Raw genomic sequence first — 23,529 nt, forward strand, 5'->3', positions numbered from 1 at the left:
TTGAGAAACGCCGTGCGCGTCTCCAGGCACACTGGTTGGCGATTCTGTGGTGTACATGGACCTCTTGTGGCGGAGCGGGGGTACTACATCAGTGTGGCGCGTAAACACATTGGTCGAACCCGACAGGAGCGTGCGTGTAATACCTGGATCAATAAATGACCTGAACTCACCCACCGAGTTCAAACGAGGCCAAGCCCGGCAAAATAAAACACTAGAGAAAATGTTACTTTACTTTTGTTTGTAATCTCCTCGTGGACTCAAGTGAACATAAATATAGAAACATAAAGCCGTACGGTGGATTGCATAACACGACATCCACAGAGACAATTCAGAAATAACATTCATCACTTGTATCGTCATACAATTGGGAGTTTAGAAGGAGAGGTATGAAAAGAATTGTGTTGAAATCGGTAAAAAAACATCAATAAAAAAACACATACAATTTAGATTACATTTTTTTTCTCTAAATGATTGCCAGCCGTGTTTTTATGTTTTGTTACTTGTGCCAGACAGGAAACACAACTGTTGGTCCACAGAGCTCCGCACAACCCACCTCCACTGGATGTTCCCACTCGCTCCGCTTCAGAGCCGAGCATGCAGGCACGTGCACAGACATTTTGGGGGGCAGGTGCTCAAACCCCCCAAAAAAGGGCATCCATCGCCAAAAATGTTTTCTGACAAAGTTGAAACATAAGCAGCATTCCACTAAGTATGCGGTCCTCGACCTGCGTCTCCTCTGGGCAGGATTTAGACCGCTATCTTACATTTTCCTTATGAATAAATATGAATTATTACATGGCAACGACAGTACAAGCGTTCTGATTGGCTAATGGGTAGTCGTGTAAAAATAAATAAAAAAATAGCCCTGTCAGATATCAACACACATTTGGAGGGAATTGATGACAGAGAAAGTAATTTTTATTCTTAAATACTGATGAATGAAGAAAACATTTGTCTCCAGAAAAAGGGTTTTCTCATCCAGGGCAAAAGGGGAGGAGCTTGAGCACCACTAGGGGTCTATCTGTGCACGTGCCTGGAGCCAAGTGTAGGTAAACATGAAGATACAAAACAATACACTTCTCTCCTCAAACCGCCTGTGTGCGATCATGACTCCACGTAAGGGAGGACATCACAGTGCCTGAGTTAAACGACTATATTGCATTCTGACTGCAGCGTGTTGGGATATTCCCACAGTGCACGCCGTCCCTGAATGCACACGCACTGGGACGCTGCGCTTAAGAATCACACAGTCCAACGTTTCTCTTCGTATACATCGGTGATGAGAGGAATGTTAAGAGGAGCCTCTCGTCTTGAGGTGAGACTCCCCTCTTCGGTGACAGGGTCATTAAAGGTTTCTTTGGGTCAGGGGTTTTCAAAATAAAATGAATCGTATTTGTTGTGCTGTGCTAGAGGTTAAAATGTGGACCCCACGCCAGTCCGGCTGGATATGGCGACGCTCTCTTGTTCCTAAAAACATCCGGATCCGGAGATGCAGATGAAACGGGGTCCTACGTCCGGAGGGGCAGCCAGCGGGCGAGCCCTTCCAGGAGCCTCCGCGCGTTGGTGACGTAGAAGTCGACGTTGTGAGTGAAGTCGGTGCAAATGTTGGAGTAAGTGTCCACCAGCGTGCAGAAGAGGGCCGTGCCGCCGATGCTGATCACCACGGTAACCAGGCACAGCAGCAGCAGGATCAGGCAGGAGTCTCCGCCCGTCTCATCTGAGGGGGAGAGAGCGACAGACGCCATGTGGCTTCACCCAGCGGACACCAGGAGGTGGCTTGAGCTTTTCTGAATGTCGCCGTATAAACACTACTGCTCAAAAGTTTGGGGTCACATAGAAAAGAAGAAGAAAAAAAGTAGGAATGTCCTTATTTTTCAAAGCAAAGCACTGTTTTTATCAATGAAGATAACATTAAATTAATCATAAATCCTCTCTCTACATAGTTAATGTGATAAATGACTATTCTCTGGTGTTGAATGAAGTCTCTACATAGAGGCCCATCTCCAGTGTTCTAATGGTACATTGTGTTATCGCCTTAGAAGACTAGCGGAGGGGTAGAAAACCCGTTAAACCCTTTTTATGTGCGCACAGCTGAAACCAGTTATGCTGTTGAGAGAAGATATAAAACTGGCCTTCCTTTGAGCGACAAGTTTGGAAAACACATTAACATTTACAATAAAAATCATTATTTATAACCTCGTCAATGTCTTGACTAGATGTTATATTAGTTTTGCAATTCATTTGATAAAAAGTGAGTTTTCATAAAAGTGAGTTTTCAAAGCACTGTTTTTATCAATGAAGATAACCTTAAATTAATCATAAATACTCTCTACATAGTTAATGTGTAAATGACTATTCTCTGGTGTTAATGAAGTCTCTACAGAGGTGTGTAGAGGCCCATCTCCAGTGTTCTGACGGTACATTGTGTTATCACCTTAGAAGACTAGCGGAGGGGTAGAACACACTGGAAAACCCTTTTTATGTGAGCGCAGCTGAAAACAGTTATGCTGGTGAGATAGATATATACATATGTATTTATGTTTTTTCCCCATTGTACAATAACTCAAAGGGAACACCTCTTATCTCTGAGTGTGAGCCATTTCTGTCTCACTGAGAATAACAGAAGTGTAATATTCGCTGTCAGGTGTGTTTCCCTGCAGGAGAGCAGCTCCTCATGATGTCATAGCTCCGCCTCCGTTACGCTGACAATAGATGAATTTTAAAAAGGAAAAGTATAATATGACTATTTATATAAAAACTATATATTATAATCTGTGATATCAAATAGCTTTTGTGGCTCCGGAGACATTTTATTTGGTAGAAAATAGGGCCAAACGGCTCTCTGGATAGGTACGGTTGCCCCCTCCCCCCTCCCCAGTGAACCGTACCTTGCTCAACGCCTTCCTCCGGCTCACTGAAGCGAACTTTGCGCTTGGAGCTCTGTTTCGTGGCGGTGTCGCTCGGCGGAGGCAATCCATCCAGCGACGCTCTCCTCCTCTTCAGAATGGAGACCAGAGCGTCGGGGGAGGAGCTCTGAGGGAGAAATGACATCACCGTCTGGTTTTTAGGGGGTCACCAGAGATGAGTCCAATACGGGTGGTGTCATCCACCGATATTGGACTCATCTCCACAAGAGGGATGCGAGGTACACAGAGCTGCAGAAGCACAGGTGCCCCAACACAGAGAAGCACAAACAATGAGTTTCAGAGGGAGCTCATGATTGGGCAAGCTCAACGTTTCAGGGATATATTCCTGACGTCACTGACTGATACTGAGACCGCAGTGACACCGTAACGAGTTTCATTCCCAGCCCTCGTGAGAACTTTTTGACCTGATCGTAATGGCTAAACAAACCCCAGAGGACAGAACACAGCGCGTCATATGCTGACTGCTGGAGTGGAGTTATTTCTCAAGCTGTCGGCTTCACCCGCTCACATCATTTAGAGGTCAATTACTTCCTGAGGCCGGGGGGGGGGGTCGATGTGTCGATGTGGGTCATCACATTCAGTCACGTCGGTACAGAGGCACGTCAGTATATCATGATTGACTTTAAATATTCTGGAGCTCGAGTCAAGTCCCGTTTGAATCCAGTTCGTTACAGAGCGGAAGCGGCTTTCTGTTGGCTTTAGGACAGAAGGTGAGAAATTTATAGAAGTAATAGTCGTCGGTCCGGGATGATCTCTCACAACATCTGGTGAGCAGAACCAACCAAAACATCCACAGCCGCAGAGCTTCATCAAAAATGTTAATTCGAACATTTCTAAATCTTCTTGTCTTCATTCCGTGTTGTTTGAAAGCGTACAGTACGGCTTTTTAATATATCACACTGACGTGTATTTTATATTTTAGCGTGACTGTCTTTAAATTGCTGCAACTGCTTGTTACTTAAAAGCAAAATGAAATGCTGTAAAATATATTTGTACTATATCTATCTGCAATAAGCCAATACATATCAACCTACTAATCGCCTCAGTTGATGTTGAATAAATACCACCACTAAACCTGCAACTCGTGTCAAATTATGTTAAAATTAAATTCATGAGACATTGGATTGCATTTTCTTTCATGCCATTAATTTCTGACAGCACTTTGCTGTCACTTATTTTTTTGAAGTTTCTCAGAATGAATGCAAAAGAGAAAGTTGTTTGATAATAAAAACACTCATAAAGAAGTCCCACCCAGTCGAGCCACTGGATTACATCACGGCCGTCACCCTGACCCCATCAGTAATCAGCCTTCAGCCCGTCCTGCTCGTTTTGGAGAAGGAGAACCACGCCGCCTCCAGCTCAGTGTTCCAGCCGGAGAGCGATGTCTCGGCTCAGGCTCAGTTATGGACGACATGTGGCGGGGTAAACGTCCCCGAGTGTCTGGAGACACCAGCGGACGTGGGCAGGGTTGGGTCCCGGAGACCGGTGCCAATATGGAAGTCTTGCATTCATAAAAGTAGGCCAACAAATAAAAAAATTAGCCATTATAACAATGTTTAAGCTAGCTCGTAGCTCGCGCTAGTCACGAGGTAGCGCGAGCTACGAGCTAGCTACGAGCTAGCTACGAACTAGCTACGAGCGCGACAGTCCGATATTCGTTGTTTGTCAGTGCTCCATGAGAACGGCTTTATCAGGGAATATGGCCGAAGAGGATTTTAATGTCGTTATTGTCAATCGTCGTTTTGTGCTTTTTTTATTTTTAAAGTATCGGTTCAGCTCCGGTATCGTTTATAAAAGTACCGGTTTAGCACCGGTATCGAAAAAGGGAGAAAAAAACGATCCCCATCCCTAGACATGGGTGGAGGTATTTGTACAGTGAGACCGTAATGATGATCTCAGAGATTATTCACGGGAGTGTCCCAGCAAAGAGCCGGGGGCCGGACAATAGAATCACAGGAATGCAGTCTTACTCTCTGCAGGCAGACAGTAAACAGAGGAGAGATCAGAGAGGGAGGGAGGAAGGATCGATGGATAACTTGTGAAGAAAGGAAAGATGAGAAAGGTCGAGAGAGGAAAAGATTTGTATTTCCTTCCTGCTCTCTTATACATTCGTCTCATATCCAGATCATGTTTTGTGACATGCTCCTAAAATGCACCTCCTATAAGGCCGATCGTGTGTTTTCCTACCCCCTCTGTGTGGGACAGCTGGTCCAGGTCCTTGTCTGAAGCCTGGGGGACTCCTGAGGGCCACTCTACCTTCACCTCCTCCTCTGGCGTCTCCTCGCACGGCTCCTCCTCCTCTTCTACTTCCTGTCCTTCCTCACACATCTCTTCTTCTTCTTCCTCCTCCTCCTCCTCACTTCCCTCCTGATGGCTTGTCTGTGCTGCGGGAAGCTCGGGGTCCACGCTTTGCTGTTGTTCTTCATCCTGGTGTGTTGTTTCAGTCTTGTTAACTGGCATGCGGGAGACACACGGGAGATTGGTTATTGATTATGAATTATTATTTAAGCCTCACAGTATGGGAACTTAACGGTCGGCTATATTGATACAGAGGGCTTATGTAGCCTGTGTGAATTAGAAGGTAAAGGCACTAACTCTTCCAAGCTGAAAGGAGGGAATTTGTATGTATTGTAAACTGGAATAGTTCATTATTATAATAATAATAATAATAATAATTACAGAATTAGTGACAAGCTTAGAAACATTGAAACCTTACAAATCAGATGTTAAAAACAATGGAATGTGAATAAGCCAAAGAAATGTCTGTTACACCTGCACTCAATAAAGAAATGAATACAAGAAAGAAGTTTCCGTGATACTCGTTTGGTTATGTGTTAAGTAAAGTTTCTCTGAGCACTGAAGTTATCTTTTCCTAATTCCTTACGAATTCTCCTTCACAACTTTCCTTGCCATCATGATGTATTTCATTAAGGTCAATTTCAATTGGTTAAGAAAAGACAAGGGACATAATTTGATCGACTTTTTGAACGCAGCCTATCTGTACACATTAATGTCCATCTCAAATATATTACTTTGGTGATCACAAAGTGCTATCAGAGTCAATATGTTTATTTCCAATCAGGCTGTCTTTATGTCCAGCTAATGAGCAAATGTTACCATGCTAACACGCTAAAGTGAGATGGTAAACATAGTACATATTGAACCTGTTCAGCATCAGCATGTTAGCATCATCACTGTGATCATGTTAACATGCTAACTAGCTAAAGCGAGACGGTGAATATGGTAGCCTACATGTTGAACCTGTTGAACATTAGCATTTTAATGCTAACTAGCTAAAGCAAGATAGTACATATTGAACCTGTTGAACATCAGCATATTAGCATCGTCACTGTGACCATGTTAACATGCTAACTAGCTAAAGTGAGATGGTAAACATTGTACATATTGAACCTGTTGAACATGTTAGCATTGTCACTGTGATCATGTTAACATGCTAAAGTGAGATAAAAAACAAAACACATGTTTACCTTCATCGCGACAGGGTTGTAGCATCTCTCCCTCGCCCTGAATGTCTTTCAGTGTTGAATTCATTGTGCTCTGTTGAATCAAACACAATAAACAATCATGTATCGTGTCAGAAATATCCAATGAAGTAAAGATCAGCATGAGGGGAAGGTTCACATGTCTCACCTGCTCCACGTTGATGGATGGTCTGAGTGGTGCCAAAGAGAAGAATGCCGATAGAGACGAGGACAGTCGAGGCAGGGGAAGACCAGACAGACAGGAAGAAGAGACAAAACAGACATAAGTTGAAAAACACCAGAGGTTGATGTTGTTACTTAATTAAAAAGCAAATATCTTCTGCTGGCCTTTCCAGCAGAAGTCAGTGCATGTTTTTCCAAATCAAATCCACCTGCATCAAATGACTCAGATGCAATAACATACCAAGAGTCACAGCATCCGTGGGACACAACAACGTCTGGCATGCAGGATCCCTATCCTACAGAAGTTTCTTATGCCGCATCAGAAATATTGATTTCCCCCAAATTTAGTTTAGTTTATTTCGATCAGCAAAATATAAAAAAATCAAAATTCAACAAAAGAAGAAAGTGGCTGACCGAAAGGGTCGAGGCTGAAGCTATCCAGCTTATAAGTGCCCTAACCTATGATTTCATGAAAAAACTTATTTCAGAGAACCATATACATATACCTCTATATATACATAAACATATATACGTATACACATGTACATACATATACATAAACACACATATTCACACACACATATATACATATACATACATATTTACATAAAACAAACAAAACAAAAAACTTGTCCCCATTACCCGTTACTTATCATGCTTCATCAATGCTGTTACGTCTGTACTTCTCCAGAGTCATGTCTTTAAAAAAATTCTTGAATATCACCAGATTTTTACTTTCTTTGATGTCATCAGTTAAATGATTCCCATCTGTGTCTTCATGCACTACCAATGGGTTGGACTCCTCAGCATGGGGGACGAAGATGCATGTCAATTACAGTGAGGAAAAATGGGCGCTAAAAGGTTTCTGTCCGACAGTAATGAAGGAGTTTGGAGGAAATGGAGACTTTTATTATGGAAGTTTGGGCTGTCTGTATTTTTAACGTGGGAAACATGAAATATATCACAAATATCATCTGATGAATGTGGATGTGCTCGTGGCATACCGGAGGTGTGTCCTGCAGATCTGGCTCAGCGTCTCGATGTGTTTCTGACCGATGCCGTCCGTCTCGGCTGGCGAAACGCTTCCGTCGCTCTTCCTCTCTCTCCACTGGCTCTCTGGTAAGCACACGCAGAGTGAATGAACAAATCCATTTTTTATTTATTTTTGTCGCACGGACTTACATGAAGGTTTTTTTCTCACTGATACTATTTCCAGAGGGGATGAAACATATGCGTGCAGTACCCCAGTTCTCCTGCAGGGCGGCGAGGTTGGAGAGCAGGCGTTCGTGGTAGAGCTTCTCCAGCTGCAGGAACTGGATGGCCCACTGGTCTGGTAGCATCGTTAGTTAAGACTTCAACTGAGACATTCAACTTAAGCGTCTCTGCAGCTTGAAACAACTAATACATTTTTAACTAGAACGGGCACTCAGTAGAGCGCATACCTTCACATATCACAAGATTGGGCATTGAATTATGAACATGTTGGCATTAGTTGCATGCCAATTGGATAAAAATTGACCGTGCTATGGTAAAAAGAAGATTTTGACCTTTTCATGACCTTGACCTTTGACCCGATCGATCCCAAAATGTAATAAAATGGTCCCCGGATAATAACCAATCATCCCACCAAATTTCATGCGATTCGGTTTAATACTTTTTGTGTTATGCGAGTAACACGTATACAAATAAATAAATAAATACACTGCGATCAAAACATAACCTTCTGCATTGTCAATGCAAAGGTAAAAATCAATGCAAAACGAGAAAGCGGCAAAGTAAATGGAACCTCAAGGTTAGAGGGATCCTCATAATGAAAAGGTCAATTAGAAGAGCCACTCACTGGTATGTCGGTCAGAGTTAGGGTAAGCATGAAATGTCAAGAGATAACGGACAGCAACAGATAGCATCAAGGACCGAGGAAACTACCCATTAGCCGAAAGGAACGTGAGCATAGTTCGAGAGCGAGAGAGAGAGGGTCGATTGAGGAAGCAAATAAATAAACTACTCAAGTATATTAAAGAGGGTTGCACGGTGGTGTCGTGGCTAGCACTGTCCCCTCAGGCCCAGGTTTAATGCCTGATCCCGGGTGGTCCCTCATCCCGCGTCACCGTGGGTTCCCTCGAGGTTCTCTGACAACCTCCCACAGTCTAAAGACATGCATCTTAGGTTAATCGGAGGCTTCAAATGAGTTAGTTGTGAATGGCTGTCCGTCTCAATATGAGCCCTGAGATGGACCCTGCCCAATGTCAGCTAGGAGCGGCTGCAGCGCCCCTACAGGCGGTTTGGTATAAAGTGTAAAGTATATAAGAGTTTTAAAAACACACATTTTGTTCTAATTGTGGATGTTTTGCATTGAACTTTAAATATTTTCATTTTGGGGCATTAAACGGATTATTTTTGACCCATTCGATTGAGCTGTGATAAAAGATGAAGCAGACCTCGTGCTGACGTCTATACATCAGTTTGAGCTCATTTCAGTTCAAGCCGGGGGAAGCGGTGGTTACCCTGTATTGTGATCAGGCATAATAAAAAAAGAGAGATTTTTAAGAAACGGAAAAATATAAACTGATGATTTTAAAAGCAATATCACCAAACAGCTGTGGCTGCTTAGTGACCGGGAGACAAAAGAACAGACCGAACAACAATGAGACGCACAATGAGAGAAGCATACGCAGCCAATGAGAGAAAAGGTGAATGACGGCATAGTTTTTGCCCTTTTACATATTTTTCTTACATTTTCATTGCTTATTAGCCTTTTGATTATCAGATTATTATTCCTGTTGTTCCTGTATGTGTCATCGGACCAACACACGCCTCAAATGTAAGAAATGTAAACTATTGAAGCCCAAAAATCTGCTGTGCTTGACATCCCTCACAATGAGCAACGCCCCTTTCCTACTAAATGAGATCAACGCTCTTATATAATATAATATAACACTCCTACACTTTCATCTAATCATGGCCTGTGTGGCTCAGTCACGACTGGAGAATACTGGTGACTCACAACCAGTGATGTCCATTGAGTAGACGGACCGTAAAGCAGGGGGGTAACAGGTGATTGACAGGTCACGACCCTTTCAGTGTCTTTTCAGTTCATAAAAGTTTCTTGTCACATTTTGGTCGCCCAAAAAATTCTTATTCGTTCCATTTAGCTGACGCTTTTATCCAAAGCGACTTACAATCATGTTACATTCACAAGGCATCAAAACACAAAGGAATGAGGTCCCGACGCCCTTCGAAAGGATACAGTCCTCTTTGAGCGAGTAGGCCTCCGCGATCTGAAGGAAAGAAGATAATTGATTAAACGTCAGGTACAGAACGCCGATTCCCACAAAACTATCAGTCGTAACTGTTATTATTCTGTCGTGTGACGGCGTTTTAGCGTCAAGCGTCACCGTGAACCCGTGAAGCATCGCAGTGATGGAACAAGGAAACACGAAGGAGGCTGAACGATCAAATGCAGATGCTTTTGTTTCTAAATTCACAGAATTCCTTCAAAGATGAAGATCACATGACCAAGATCCTGAACCATGGAGACCTCCTGCATGTGAGACATGGAGTCACATGCAGCTCATTATGGTCCGGATCAGGTGTCTTTGGGCTGTTTCCCGTCCACTTCATACCTTCCACCATCAGACTCCTCACATCTCCTTCTGTAACTCCAAAATGGTGATTTCCATTATCGGCTAATCTGCTCACTGTTGTCTTGATATATATATGTAATTATATATATCTTATATAAATATATACCTTATGTAAATATATACATATATAAATATATATATATATATATGGGCCTCCATGCTCAATGTAGATTATAGTGTAACTCACTCCGAATTCCTTGTATTTATAGTGTATGTATATGTATAAATATAGAGATATATATATCTAAAAAATATCTATTTATCTAAAATATATATATATATAATTATATATATGTTATATAAATATATACCTTATGTAAATATATATATAAATATTTACTAACTTTCATTTATTAATTTATATATATATATATATATATATAGTAAATAGTAACTCTGATCATGACTCTCACAGTAACAGAACAGGTATGTGTACAGATTGTAAAGCCCACTGAGGGAAATTCATAATTTGTGATATCGGGCTTTATAAAATAAACTGAATTGAACAGAACCGGTCCTGGTTCCTGATTGAACTACAATGCCCCTTCTCTTCTCTCTGGGCCTTTGTTCTGTGATGACTGCGTTGTGAACTGCAGGCTTCTCAAGGAGCTGCGGCGTGGATCATGTTGTCTAATTGCTGCTCTGTTGAGCTCTCCAGAGGATTGCTCCAGCAACATGAAACATGTCTTTTGCCGTGATCCTTTTCAACAGAATATATCACGCTGCTCATTTGCATATCTGTTTGAGCACTATAATTGTGATCTTAGGGAGCGGAGGCGCTGGGGGAGAGAATGTTAGACATGTCATTGGGCTTCATGCTCTGTAACCACAGCTGATGTCTCCCAGTTGGATTTACCGGTTGCAGCATTTGACTCTAACAAGCTACTCTGGTCCGTTTGAGAAACACCAGCTCGGGGGTTTGTCCTATTTGTCCCAGCTCACTGAGAAAACAGAGACTTTGGAATGAGGTCCCAGGGGAGGACTTCCAAGCACACACACACAGTGTAGATGCACACAGAGACTCACAGACATATGCACCCCCCCCCCCCCCCCCCCCCACGCACACACCAAGCCCTTCTGTCCGACTAAATAAAGACACATTCTCTCTGGATTTGGGACAGAAAAGCCCTCCCACTTCATCTCTCATGCAAACGCTTACCTGGTGCAGGGAGTGTGGCAGCATTGAGTAGTCACTGTTTTCCCTGAGGGACTGCAGGGAGGCCAGCAGCTCTGGGCTGGGGCCCGGGGGTCCATCTCTGGAGACACTTCCTGGAAAACAAAGGACACAAACAAATGCTTCAGTAAATGTACGGTGCAGCCGCTTCCTGAAATCTCGACGATAATGTCATGTGCCAGCTGTGGCCGAAGGCTTTGTGTTTTACAGTCGTCTGTCCGGAGTTGACGAGATGACGTGTGTGTGTGTGTGTGTGTGTGTGTCACGGCAGCCCCAGAGGACCTGCTGTATTCTACACTAAAGCTCCCTGACAAACGGGCTGTTAGCTCAGCGGGTTGCCATCGGGGACGGCCTGCAGCCGTCGCCGTGATAATTAGCCCCCATTACCTGAGCTGTGTCGTGCACCTCTTATGTAACATCACTGGTCAGCTCCACCTGTAGAGGGCAGTGCAGACATCAGAGATTCCTTACAGCTTAGCGTCATCCTGATCGTCGACAGCAGTCTGCGTTTTTTTAGCCACACGTTTTGGGCCCCTTGTTGAAATATTTCAACTTTCAGGCGCTAATTTCTCAACTCGGGCCAATCAGCTCTCGAGTTGCTCCACACGTCATCGCTGTCACGCCGCTGTTGAATCAGAACAAGACGGAGGACACACTCATGGTAGCGGTTTGCGGGCACCCGGAGCTCTTTAATACCTCTTGTGAGTACCTGACTCACAGAGAAGGAAACAGGCACGGGTGATGTTATGTATAAATAAATATATACATATATATGTATATATATATTATATTATAATGTTATGAACACAATAACAGCATTTAGATGTTCCGCTTTCGTAGCGCTGGAAGTCTTTCAGACGTAACAGTAACTTCATCGGTGAAAGTGACCGAGCTGTGTGAGCCTTCGGGTGATGTCATGTATAAATATAAATATATTATATTAATGTTATGAACCCAAACACGAGGGCGTTAGATGTTCAGACGTGTGTGTGATGTCCTCAACAAATATAAAGCAGAACTAGTGGTTAGTTATTTCGTGGTGGATGAAGGAAATGATAACGGTCTTTACGGAGACGAGACACTGAGATAAGCCCCGCCCCTCGCGGAGCGTCGCTACGCTTTTGGTGTGAACACGACAAATGGTTGCGCGAGTAAACTCACGCGTTTTGGGCTTTTGGTGTGAACGTAGCATAAGTATATCTCAAAGGGCCACAACCACATACTGTAGAAAAAACAACAACCCCTGAGCTCTGCAGACGTACACATCGTCGTCATGTATAAGACGACAACAAAATGGAAGAAAAGTTCTTTTACCTGAGGCACTGTGGATGCACGCCCCTTCCTCTCTCTGCGTGGTCCCAGTGGCGGGACCTTGCGGCGAGATGGCGTTCTTGTTCCCCATCCCCTCCGTCACCACAGCGATCTTATCCTCCAAGTACACGTTCCCTTAAAAGCTCCTCTGGGACCCTCCAGAGGGAGCTGGCTGGGTCTCGAGTTTCAGGCCCCTGAAATATGTCTGACCCTTATCGGAGAGAAGAGAAGGACCTGTGATTGTGTCGCTCTGATCTCCCGGAGAGGGTCCAGAGGGCGGCTTGGGCCCCGGAGAACGAGGTTTCTGCCGGTTTGGTGAGTTATCTCTCGTGACGGAGCATGTGGTCGACACGAGGGACAGATGTCCACCGGGCAGTGGAGGACGAGGCTCTCAGGGTCCGCCGTGTGCTTTGCTTTTCCTCTTCTCTCCTCGGTCCCCACCGAGCTGTCAAAACAATAACCGTACTATTAAAAAGAGAACATGACGCACGCCTCAGTGTGCTCTGAGAGGGAGGGGACGAAGAACAAAGACAGAGGGAGATGAGACATTTCTGGTGAAAAAGGGTCGTCTTTGTGTCCAAGCCATAACGGCCCATTGAGGCTCCGTTGTGAATAACTCACGGTGGCGTAGCGTCGTTAGCATAGCGTTGTTAGCATGGCGTGTGCTGCAGTGCAGACAGACAGCACAGTGTATGCTGTCTGACAGGGAGCTTTATGCTCGCCTGAGTTTAGTCGCTTGACCGTTTGTGGCTTTTAGCGTCATTCGCGCCTTAGAAGGGGCGGGGCTTGGTGATGTCATGTATATATTTATACATGACATCACCCGTAGGCTCACACAGCTCGGTGACCTTCACCTCTACGTCTGAATGTCTCTTCCAGCTCCACTAGAGCAGCAGTTCGATTCACCGGAGCAGCTCAACGCTGATTGGCTTTCACAACTCGGCGTGGGGTGAATCTTTCGCCAAAGTTAAAAATGTTAAACTTCAAGGCGAAAGAGGCACATTTTTCCCGCTGCGCAATACGCGTCAAACACGGCGCCCGGCGAAAATCCTGGTCTATCGAAACCACTCACGTGTGTACGTTGACTTTGCTCATGGGATCTACTCGTACAAACAGTTCGCAACGCTTTAGATGCGAACGCAGCTTTAAACAGGAGGGTCAACATTTTTCCAACTTAACTTATTTAATAGTTTGTGTTTTTTTGCAACTGAAAGGGGGGATTTATTCATTTAATTCACTTCAGAATTTTGTGGATGTGATTTTTGTCAATGACATGAATTTGCCCAACAGATATGGCCGGGTGCCGAACACGATGCTCTACAGAGATGACAGCAGCTCTGAGTACGAGCTGTGAGCGCTGCGCTTAATGCCAACGCTCACAAGTCCAATGACGACACGCACGTTCACTATGCTCAGCGTATTAACATGCCGCCTCATCATATATCATAGGTTGCATACAGTAGTGTTAAATATATGAAGGTAAAAAAAACATTCATGTGTGACGGTAATAAAGTGGTCACGTCTAAGCTGGTATTACTCATAATATATCAGCCTATGGCGTCTAAAATGTTTGACCTTTATCGAATCATTCAATCAGTGTGCAGCGTGAGTGGATAACTGATGATGAGAAGAGGGAACGCATGAGGGGAAATTAAAATAATCTGCATTGTTGAACCGTATTCATCGTCTCAAAATCAACTTTTTTTATTTCATGATCTGAAAATACGGCAATTCTCGTGAACATTGATGCTTTTACATGTTCGAGATTCACTAACTGATTTTTTAAATATGTTCCCGATACTGACTGAAATTACCATAACCATAATTAAGATATCCATTTATTTGTATCTATACATGGAATTTCCCCAGCGTGAAAGTCATCTGAAGCTGGACAGCCTCCCTCTCACTCTGCTGATCAATACCAGACAAGGTGAGGACTTAGTTTCTTGCCGAAGGGCACCAGGGTTTGTGTGTTGCTGTTGACAGAAGGTTGACGTAATAATCAGGATAAATGACCTTTCACTGCATTCTTTCTGACCTTAAACCAGCCCTGTCTCTGTTTTATTGTGGAGGGATACCAAACACAGTTCTGTCAAGGCCTCTTTAGCTTTCATGTCTTCATCTCTACGTCCCTTTGCATTGAGAAACCTGCCAATCATCCTCGCTACCTATGGGGGTGGGACACGTGGACATACTTGGGATGGACAAGTGAAGTGGGATGTTGTTGTTGTTTGTGTTACGAGTGAAGTGGAGAGTTCGTCTGACCGGGAGCAGACGGAGTTTAGTGTTTAACATGTTGACTGTTGTTTGGCTTAGGCTCCGCCTCCACCCACAGTAGCCTTTGTACTTGTCCCTGAATAAAAAACAATAAGCAAGACAACGTCTCGTAGCTTTCCTGAACCAGGGTCGCCACAATACTTACACTTTGTATTGAGCAAGATAATCACTCATAAACACCACGTTCATAATCTTTGAAGCATGACTACAATCGGCAGAAGCAAAAAGCTAACGTGAGGCTATAAAGTCAGAGAGATGAGGTTTAAGATAAGATAAGATAATCCTTTACTGAGAGTTGTATGCTGACATACTGTATTTTATATTGGAAAACAAAACGTTAAAATCTCTTGAGATTGAGGAAACCACAGACTTTATTTCAGGCATCTAACTAAACACCCTTTTACTTTGATAGAATGAAACCGGAAGTGCACAAATTCTGACTCGTTTCCAGTTAGCAGCGGTTTGCTAGGGATACTCTTAGCAGAGCTAAGAGCATAGCGGATAAAACATAACACAAATAGTACCAACAATAAGACTTACTAGACGGAGGAATTAAGAAGTATGTGGAGACACAGGATACGTGACTTGTCTGTTACACAGCCAATAGAGAACTGCCCTCACCCTCCAGTGAGGCTTTTTATTGACACTCAAATAAACAGTTCACGCCCACACACAGGTGGCTCAAATCAGGTTCATTGGTCACAATCAGTTCAAGTTGCCCAATGTCCAATCACACAATATGAGAGCATATCTCAACACCCCCACTTGCTCTTACTTTGTGAAGTTCATAAGTACATTGTTCAGTACATCATTTTCCAAAAATAAATTCATCAAACTTATTCAACTTAAATTTGGTAGCAGGCTTTGTCATCACATCTGCTACCATTTCCTCAGTAGGGCAGTATTCTAATACAATGTGACCATCGTTCACAGTGGACCTAATGAAATGATACTTGATGTCAATATGTTTACATCTCTGTCGGCTGACAGGATCCTTTGCTAAAGCAATTGTACCTTGGTTGTCTTCGAAAACCTTAGGTTGTGGATACTTCTGTTTATCAAGACCTTCAAGAAGCTGTTTCAGATACAGGCACTCTTGAATTGTGGCTACTAAAGCCATATACTCTGCCTCACAAGTGGACAGTGCAACAGTGGGCTGCTTTTTGGTTTTCCAGGAAACCAGTGTGCCCTTTTGTTAGGCTCACACAATAACCAGTGGTACTGCGTCTATCATTGTCAGCTGCCCAATCTGCGTCACTGTATGCTTGTAGACCTAAAGTATCACATTTTGTGTAACACAACCCTTTGTCACTTGTACCTTTAAGATACCGGAGAACATGTTTAACTGTAACCCATTGCTCAGCAGTTGGCTCTGAAAAGTACTGTGACAGCTTGCTTACAACAAAACTTAAATCAGGTCTCGTACAAACAGACAAATAGATGAGGCTACCGACTACCTCTCTATACTTTCTGACGTCTATCATCATGTCGGCACCATCAGTGTAGTTTAGTTTTTGTTCACAAGGTGTAGACCTTGGTTTGCAATCCTGCATGTCAAATCTTTCCAGGATTTTGTCAACATACTTTGCTTGTGACATTTTCACACAGTTATCAAACTGGTTGAAATCAATACCCAGAAAATGTCTGAGTCTTCCCAAATCTTTCATTTGGAACCTGGATGCAAGCATCGCTTTCACAGACTTTAGCGCATTCTCATCACTTGCAGCAATGATCAAATCGTCAACCCAGATCACCATTAACACCTTGTCGTGTTCCGTTTCTCTTGTGTAAACACAATTGTCGGCTTGATTTTGCACAAAATGATTCTTTGTGAGATAATCATGCAACACTTTGTTCCACATTCTGCCCGATTGTTTTAGCCCATACAATGAGCGTTCTAGCTTACAGACCAACTTTTCATTGGTGCTAGATTTCACCTCGTAACCCTCTGGTTGTTCCATGTAGATCTCACAGTCTATCGGTGCATTTAAGTAGGCCGTTTTGACATCCATCTGGTGCAAAATCAAGTCTTCCTGTGCTGCTTTCTGCATCAACACTCTGACACTAGTCAGGTTAGCAGTAGGAGAAAATGTCTCCTTGTAGTCAACTCCCAATTTTTGACTGTAACCCTTTGCCACATACCTGGCCTTGTATCTCTCAGACCCATCACTGTTTTTCTTTAGAGCATAAACCCATCTACCCCCCACTGCTTTCTTACTCGGAGGCAAGTTGGTTAGAGTAAATGTGTTATTTGCTTTAAGAGACTGCATTTCTTCATCCATGGCATTAACCCACTCTTTTGATTTGTCTGAGCTCATGGCTCCTTCAAAAGTTACAGGTATGTCGCAAATGACTTTATAACAGTAATCAATGTTACTTTGGACCTGGTCCATTTTTCCAGCAGACTGAGAAACATTGTCACGTAGGTAAAATGGCTTCCTTCTCACTCTAGAAGGGTAAGTTCTAGGCTCATGCTTAACTTCAACTGCTCTCGGTTGGCTACTCTCCTCAGTCTCAATGACTGGAACCTCTTCAGTCTCAAGGACTGGGATTGCATTCTGCCTGAATCTATCTGCTCTGTATTCTACCATCAGATCATCATCATCAGCATCAACATTAGTCTGAGTCTGTTGCTCAACCCCAGGCTGAGAAACAAACTTGACTAATCTATTTCTCTGCACCTTCTCGCTATCAGGAAAATAGATAAGGTATGCTGGACTGGTTTTGTCATACCCAACAAAAACACCTTCTACACCCCTTGGGTCAAGTTTTTTCTTGTCTTGAACATAAGCAAAACACTTTGAGCCAAATTTTTGCATTTTGGACAGGTTGGGTTGTCTCCCAGTCAACGCCTGTACTGGTGTTTGCTTTGTTCGTTTGTTGAAACAACGGTTTCTAATCACTGCTGCTGTCTGTACAGCATACGGCCACAGACCTTTTGGTAGGCCACTATCAATTAACATGCATCTTGCCATATCAAAAAGTGTGCGCCAATTTCGCTCAGCCGTTCCATTTTGATGTGGAGAATACGGAGCTGAGGTCTCGTGCCTAATAGCATTTTTAACCATTAAAGATTTGAAACTCTTAGCAGTGTACTCTGTACCATTATCTGATCGCAAACGCTTAATTTTGCCATAAGGCGCTACATCGGCCAGAAACCGCTCAGTGGCTTGCACTGTGTCACTCTTATTTTTAAGGAAATACACAAATACAGCACTGGAAAAATCATCAGTAAACGACAGTGTATACTTAAACCCCTCTCTGGACTCTGGGGATATTGGTCCTGCCAAATCTGTGTGGATCAGCCCTAGTGGCTCTGTAGCTCTAGCATCAGGCTTTCTATTTATGGTCTGCACAAATTTGCCCTGAATACATACATCACAGTGTGGAGGTTTACTGGTTGCCCTTTAATTTGCATGCCCTCGACAACAGGTGGCAACTTCAACACATCCTCATAGTTACAGTGACCCAATACTTCATGCCACGTTTGTAAATCAAGACACCCTTTAACTTGGTCATCACATTTCACATCATTATCTACCGTGTGTAAATAATAAAGCCTGTTGTGTACGTGTATGTGGAATTTCGTACCATTTCTGTGAATCAGAATGTCCTCTCCTTTCTTGAAGATCACCGTCGCGTCACTTGCTGTAGCCGCTTTTACAGAAAAGATGTCTTGCGGATAGGAGGGGATGTACAACGCGTCTTTCAGCGTTGTTCTCAGCTGTCGACCTGTGCTGTCCGTCAGACAGACCACCGCGTCGCCTCGCCGCTCTGCTACGCCGCTGCACCGGGTGCCGTCGGCCAGCTCCACACAGTGTGACTCGGCCTTGAACTCGCCGTTGAAACACTTGAACTTGGCGAGGTCTGTAACGATGTGCGAGGTCGCCCCGCAGTCGACCATCAGGCCCCTCACGTTGACATCCTGGCTCGGCTGGACATCTGCTACCATGTCGCTCAACCGGAACGCATACTCGTCCTCCTCCTCCGTCTGCTCTGAAGCTTTACGGGCGTCATCTTGGCCTCGTCGCCTCTTGCTCCGACAGGTCTCGCTGCTGTGTGTGTCGCTCCTGCAGTGGCTGCACCACACTTTGCGCTGACAAGCGCGGGCGAGGTGTCCGTGTGTCCCACACCTGAAACACCCCGGGCTCGCGTCCCCCGTCGCCAGCTGTTGCTGCTGCTGCTGCTGCTCACGTTCGCCTGGACCTGCACCTCGTCTGGTGGGTCTCGCTGCTCGTCGCCCCCGTGCTGTCATCACATTGTCCTCAGTGTCTGGAGCACGCATCTTCTCTGTGTCCTCGTAGCTTCGCAGTTTCGTCTTGAATTCAGGAAACGCCACGGTCTCATCTCCTTGCGTGATGTAGATAACGAACGGTTTAAACGATTCGGGAAGCCCTTTTAGAACCATAGCTACAAGTAGCCCGTCACTCAAAGTCTCGCCTGCGTTTCTCAACGCTGTGCTGACTGTCTCAGCACGTATCACATAGTCGGTTACACTCTCGCTGCTTGACTTCTGGAGCGAGGTGAGCTCAGTATAAAGGCTGATAATTCTTGGCTTTCCTCTGCCTTGGTAATAGTTTCTCAAAATAAGTAGTGCTGCTCTACCGTCGTCGGGTGCTTCCCGCATCACCAAGGACAGGCTCTTATCATCCAGAAACTGGATAAGCTCGGCATATGCTTCTTCATTCTTTGCCTCATTCCGCAGCAGTTCCTCTTCGTCCTCTGTCACAGGCACTCTCAGAATGGCTTCTTTCAACCCTTGCAGACGAAGGTGGCCCAAGAACTTAGTCTCCCACAGTTCATACTTATTTTCATCCCCGTCAAATAACAAGCGCGACCAGCGGCTCCCACTCGGCTCTACTGGCTTTCTGCTACTAGTCATGTTTGGTGCCTACACGCACCTAGTCTTAAGTGTTAGTTTTAAATGTTTTGCTCTATAGGTTTTCGCCATCACCTGGGCCCATAACCTCTTAGCAGAGCTAAGAGCATAGCGGATAAAACATAACACAAATAGTACCAACAATAAGACTTACTAGACGGAGGAATTAAATGAACATGGAGACACAGGATACGTGACTTGTCTGTTACACAGCCAATAGAGAACTGCCCTCACCCTCCAGTGAAGCTTTTTATTGACACTCAAATAAACAGTTCACGCCCACACACAGGTGGCTCAAATCAGGTTCATTGGTCACAATCAGTTCAAGTTGCCCAATGTCCAATCACACAATATGAGAGCATATCTCAACAGATACAATATGGTGGTATCAACACTTTGGAACTCACGTTTTCTTCATTTGGTATGTTCTGCCCCACATTGTCATGCGTTGCATTAGAGACGCCAAGTGGTGGAGAACGCGATTGCCTTTTTCTTCTTGGATTTGTCCCTCCTCTCTTACCGTAGTTACTTCCTGTTTCATGATTCTTCTGAAAGCTCATCATTCTGCAGCTACGTTTCCCCTTTACTGCCTGGTAGCCTTTGAGGTGCTAAGTCTGAAAGTATCTATGTATGTAACATGTAAATATCCGTGTAATTACTGTTATAGTATAATATTGTGCTGTAGCAATGGACGCTAATTAGCGTCTAGAATTTCATCACGTTAGGGTTAGCTTAACTTAAAGTAACATTATGCAACAATTGTACCTTAAAATAACAGCTTGAAAAAAATTGTGCCGCTACAATGACTTTTAATATGGCGATTTGCGCCCGCCATTGCCATCAGGGGTCTGTGGGGAAATAACTCCGCTATGTAGGATTCTGGGGCCGCCCGATCCGGGGCGGATGTACTTCGACCTGCTTTCTGGCAGTGATTATGTAATGTCATATAGTGCCAGTCCACGCTCGCAGCTCCAGTATAAGGGCGAAGCAAGCGAAGTCTCTTGTCATGAATTACACGTTCCAATGTAAATTATGAATATGTAGCTTTTTGGTGTTGTCAACAATATTGTATTCGATCACACGTACTCCACATTCAAACATTTAGAAAACAACGTATATAGGCTGAAAACGCGATCGGTATTTCATCTAAACTAAATGTTGTCATTCTTTTGGTTATGTTAGCATTCATCTCCGATATCACAATGAATAAAACTATGCAGTCAGATTTATGTAACATCTTTGAATATTCTTACCTTATCGGTTGACATCATTTCTTGGTTTCTGACTTCGTCTGGTCATCAATACAAGTGTATGCGAGGCTGCATCTATGGTAACTGGGTGTTTGCGACACTGAAGTAAACGTTAAATACTGAAGGGGGTATTTACGACACTGTAGTAAACGTTAAATACTGAAGGGGGTATTTACGACACTGTAGTAAACGTTAAATACTGAAGGGGGCGATCCAAGGGAAAAACTCCATTATGGGGCTTTAAGTAGTCATGAGATTCATGTTGATGGATAGGGGTAATGTCTGGTATGATGGCGTTGTGCTAATCATAGTTTTGTTTATGTACATGTGTGTGGACAGTTTGTAAGGTTATGTCATTGTATGTCTCCACAGTTTTACATTATTAGAGATTTATACTAAAAACCCTGAACTCAACTCTGGATTCCTGGGTCTTCATTTCATGGATAAGCAGGAGCAGAATAAGCCCTTTAAAAACAATTATCGATAATAAAACGATATGTGGCTGCATCACTTCCAAACATTTTGGTCTTCCAAAAATGTATTTAATTGTACTCATATTGCTTTTGTAATAAATGTGTTATTATATGAGAGTGAGTGTTTCTTCTAAAAATGACCATTATATATGAAAAAATCAGAAATCCAATCATGAAATCGATGTTGCTAAAAGTGTAATGAAACGTGGTATAGAATTTAAAAAGGTTAAAATTAACCTGAAATAATGTTAAAATGGATATAAGAATGGTGAACTGGTTTTCAAAGGAATTATTTATAAAACAATTCTTGAGAGTTATAAGTGTGATTGAAATGTATTTATATGGAAGATGTATGTGGATGTATATCTGTATATATATAAATTGTTTATTGTATATTCATTTTCTGATTTATATGATATTAATTTAGGATAGGAATATATAATTTTTTTGCTTACCTTTTCAGTCTTTCTGTTTTGTATATTATATAAAATAATATTGTATTTGATTGACTGAATACAAATACACAACAACAACAACAACACCGGCAGCCATGAAGGTAAAAACACTTCCATTCAGTCATAAATGTCTTCTGCTGAGTGGCAAAGCATCACGAACACAAAGTAAAGAGCTGAATGCAAATCATGATCCTGGAGGAACTGCCTTCATTGAACATAAACTGTGGTCCAGCTCGTCATTGAGGATGCGTTCACGTGCAGTGTGAAATATGAAAACTATCAACACTTTACAACTGTTGTGAAAAAACAAAACAACAACATGTGTCCCTGTCGTTGTTTCTGCAGGATGGCGCACATGTGGGCGGCCGAGTGCGCGTGCGTGGCGGCCAGCTGCACGCGCGCCATGGAAATTCGCGCTTAATTAAACGTTATTTTGCCGACATCCGTTTTCATGAGCTTTGCTTGTTGTCTTTATCACACGTCACGTGGACATTTAAATATATATTTTTTAATTCTTTATTTTGCTGCGCCATCCATCCTAACCGCTCTCGTCTGGTGCCGCAGAGTTATGACGCCTCTCTGTTCCCCGTGATTCATGTGAGGTAACCGCACGAACACCACGCGCGCAGCGGGATGGAGAGCCGCACTCACCCGGTCTGTCGGTGCTCCTCGTGTCGGTGCTCCTCCTCCGCGTCGGACCCCTCAGCCCCTCTCTGAGTGCCAGCTGTCCGTCTCATCCGGGGACTTTTATTTTTGCAGCCTCCCCTCGTTGCAAAATAAAAATTCTCACGTGTCACGTCGACTTATTTATTTATTTCACAGTGTGGCGGAACGCCGCCATCTTGTGGCAGGCGGGTCACACTAGCGGTGACGTAGCAGCGGTCCCCACTGTGACCGTGCGCCGGATGACGGGAGAAACAGTGCGCATGCGCAGCGTCGATGCGCAGTATTGTTAGTATACGTTAATCAGTGTCACAGTTGGTCTCTAAAGAAAATGCATTTCCTGCTGAAAATGCGTTGGAATGCTTAACATCTGAAAGCTTGAAGCTGAAAAATAAAAACAAAATTGCTGAAAATATCTGGAAATAGCTGAAATATGAAATGAATAACTGAAAATAGCTGAATATATGAAGGAGATGAAAAGGGACAAAAAAGGTACGGAAGAAATAGAAGAAATATAAGTTTAAATAAAGATTACAAGAACAAGAGTTGGACTGCTGAAGCATTCCAACTAATAATGTATTATGATACATTACGGTATATTATGATACATTACGATACATTCTGGTGTATTATGATGTATTCTGATACATTCTGATGGAGATGAATGAAGGTTCAGCTGATCCACCTCCACAGAGACCTCCTCCAGGTGAGTCCACCTCCACAGAGACCTCCTCCAGGTGAGTCCACCTCCACAAAGACCTCCTCCAGGTGAGTCCACCTCCACAGAGACCTCCTCCAGGTGAGACGAGCT

The 23,529-nt window shown here is 43.6% G+C and overlaps 1 protein-coding gene across 2 annotated transcripts; it reads right to left on the reverse strand.

The window, feature by feature from the left end:
• Positions 1-223: 223 nt before the first annotated feature.
• cnstb (consortin, connexin sorting protein b) lies at positions 224-22,797 on the reverse strand. 2 transcript variants are annotated; one of them, XM_056428352.1, is made up of 11 exons: positions 22,707-22,797; positions 12,725-13,166; positions 11,396-11,505; positions 9,840-9,870; positions 7,836-7,922; positions 7,597-7,708; positions 6,579-6,600; positions 6,416-6,485; positions 5,115-5,380; positions 2,889-3,033; positions 224-1,717 (listed from the first exon to the last, which is right to left on the reverse strand). In XM_056428352.1, the coding sequence occupies exons 2-11, from the start codon at positions 12,810-12,812 to the stop codon at positions 1,509-1,511; spliced, it is 1,140 nt and encodes a 379-aa protein (XP_056284327.1). In that variant the 5' UTR covers positions 12,813-13,166; positions 22,707-22,797; the 3' UTR covers positions 224-1,508. The 2 variants fall into 2 exon arrangements, with proteins under 2 accessions (XP_056284327.1, XP_056284328.1); XM_056428353.1 differs by lacking the exon at positions 22,707-22,797 and adding an exon at positions 13,343-13,388.
• Positions 22,798-23,529: the final 732 nt, after the last annotated feature.

The sequence above is a fragment of the Pseudoliparis swirei genome, chromosome 12 (assembly GCF_029220125.1).
Source record: "Pseudoliparis swirei isolate HS2019 ecotype Mariana Trench chromosome 12, NWPU_hadal_v1, whole genome shotgun sequence".
Lineage (NCBI taxonomy): Eukaryota > Metazoa > Chordata > Actinopteri > Perciformes > Liparidae > Pseudoliparis > Pseudoliparis swirei.

Bases quoted from the DNA above. Each gene is read 5' to 3' on its own strand.
- cnstb (XM_056428352.1), bottom strand. From the start codon at position 12,812: ATGGGGAACAAGAACGCCATCTCGCCGCAAGGTCCCGCCACTGGGACC. The intron at 7,923-9,839 runs GTATCCTTTCGA...CGATGCTACCAG, and splicing joins CTACTCGCTCAAAGAGGACT to ACCAGTGGGCCATCCAGTTC. The intron at 7,709-7,835 runs GTACTGCACGCA...TGTGCTTACCAG, and splicing joins CGCCCTGCAGGAGAACTGGG to AGAGCCAGTGGAGAGAGAGG.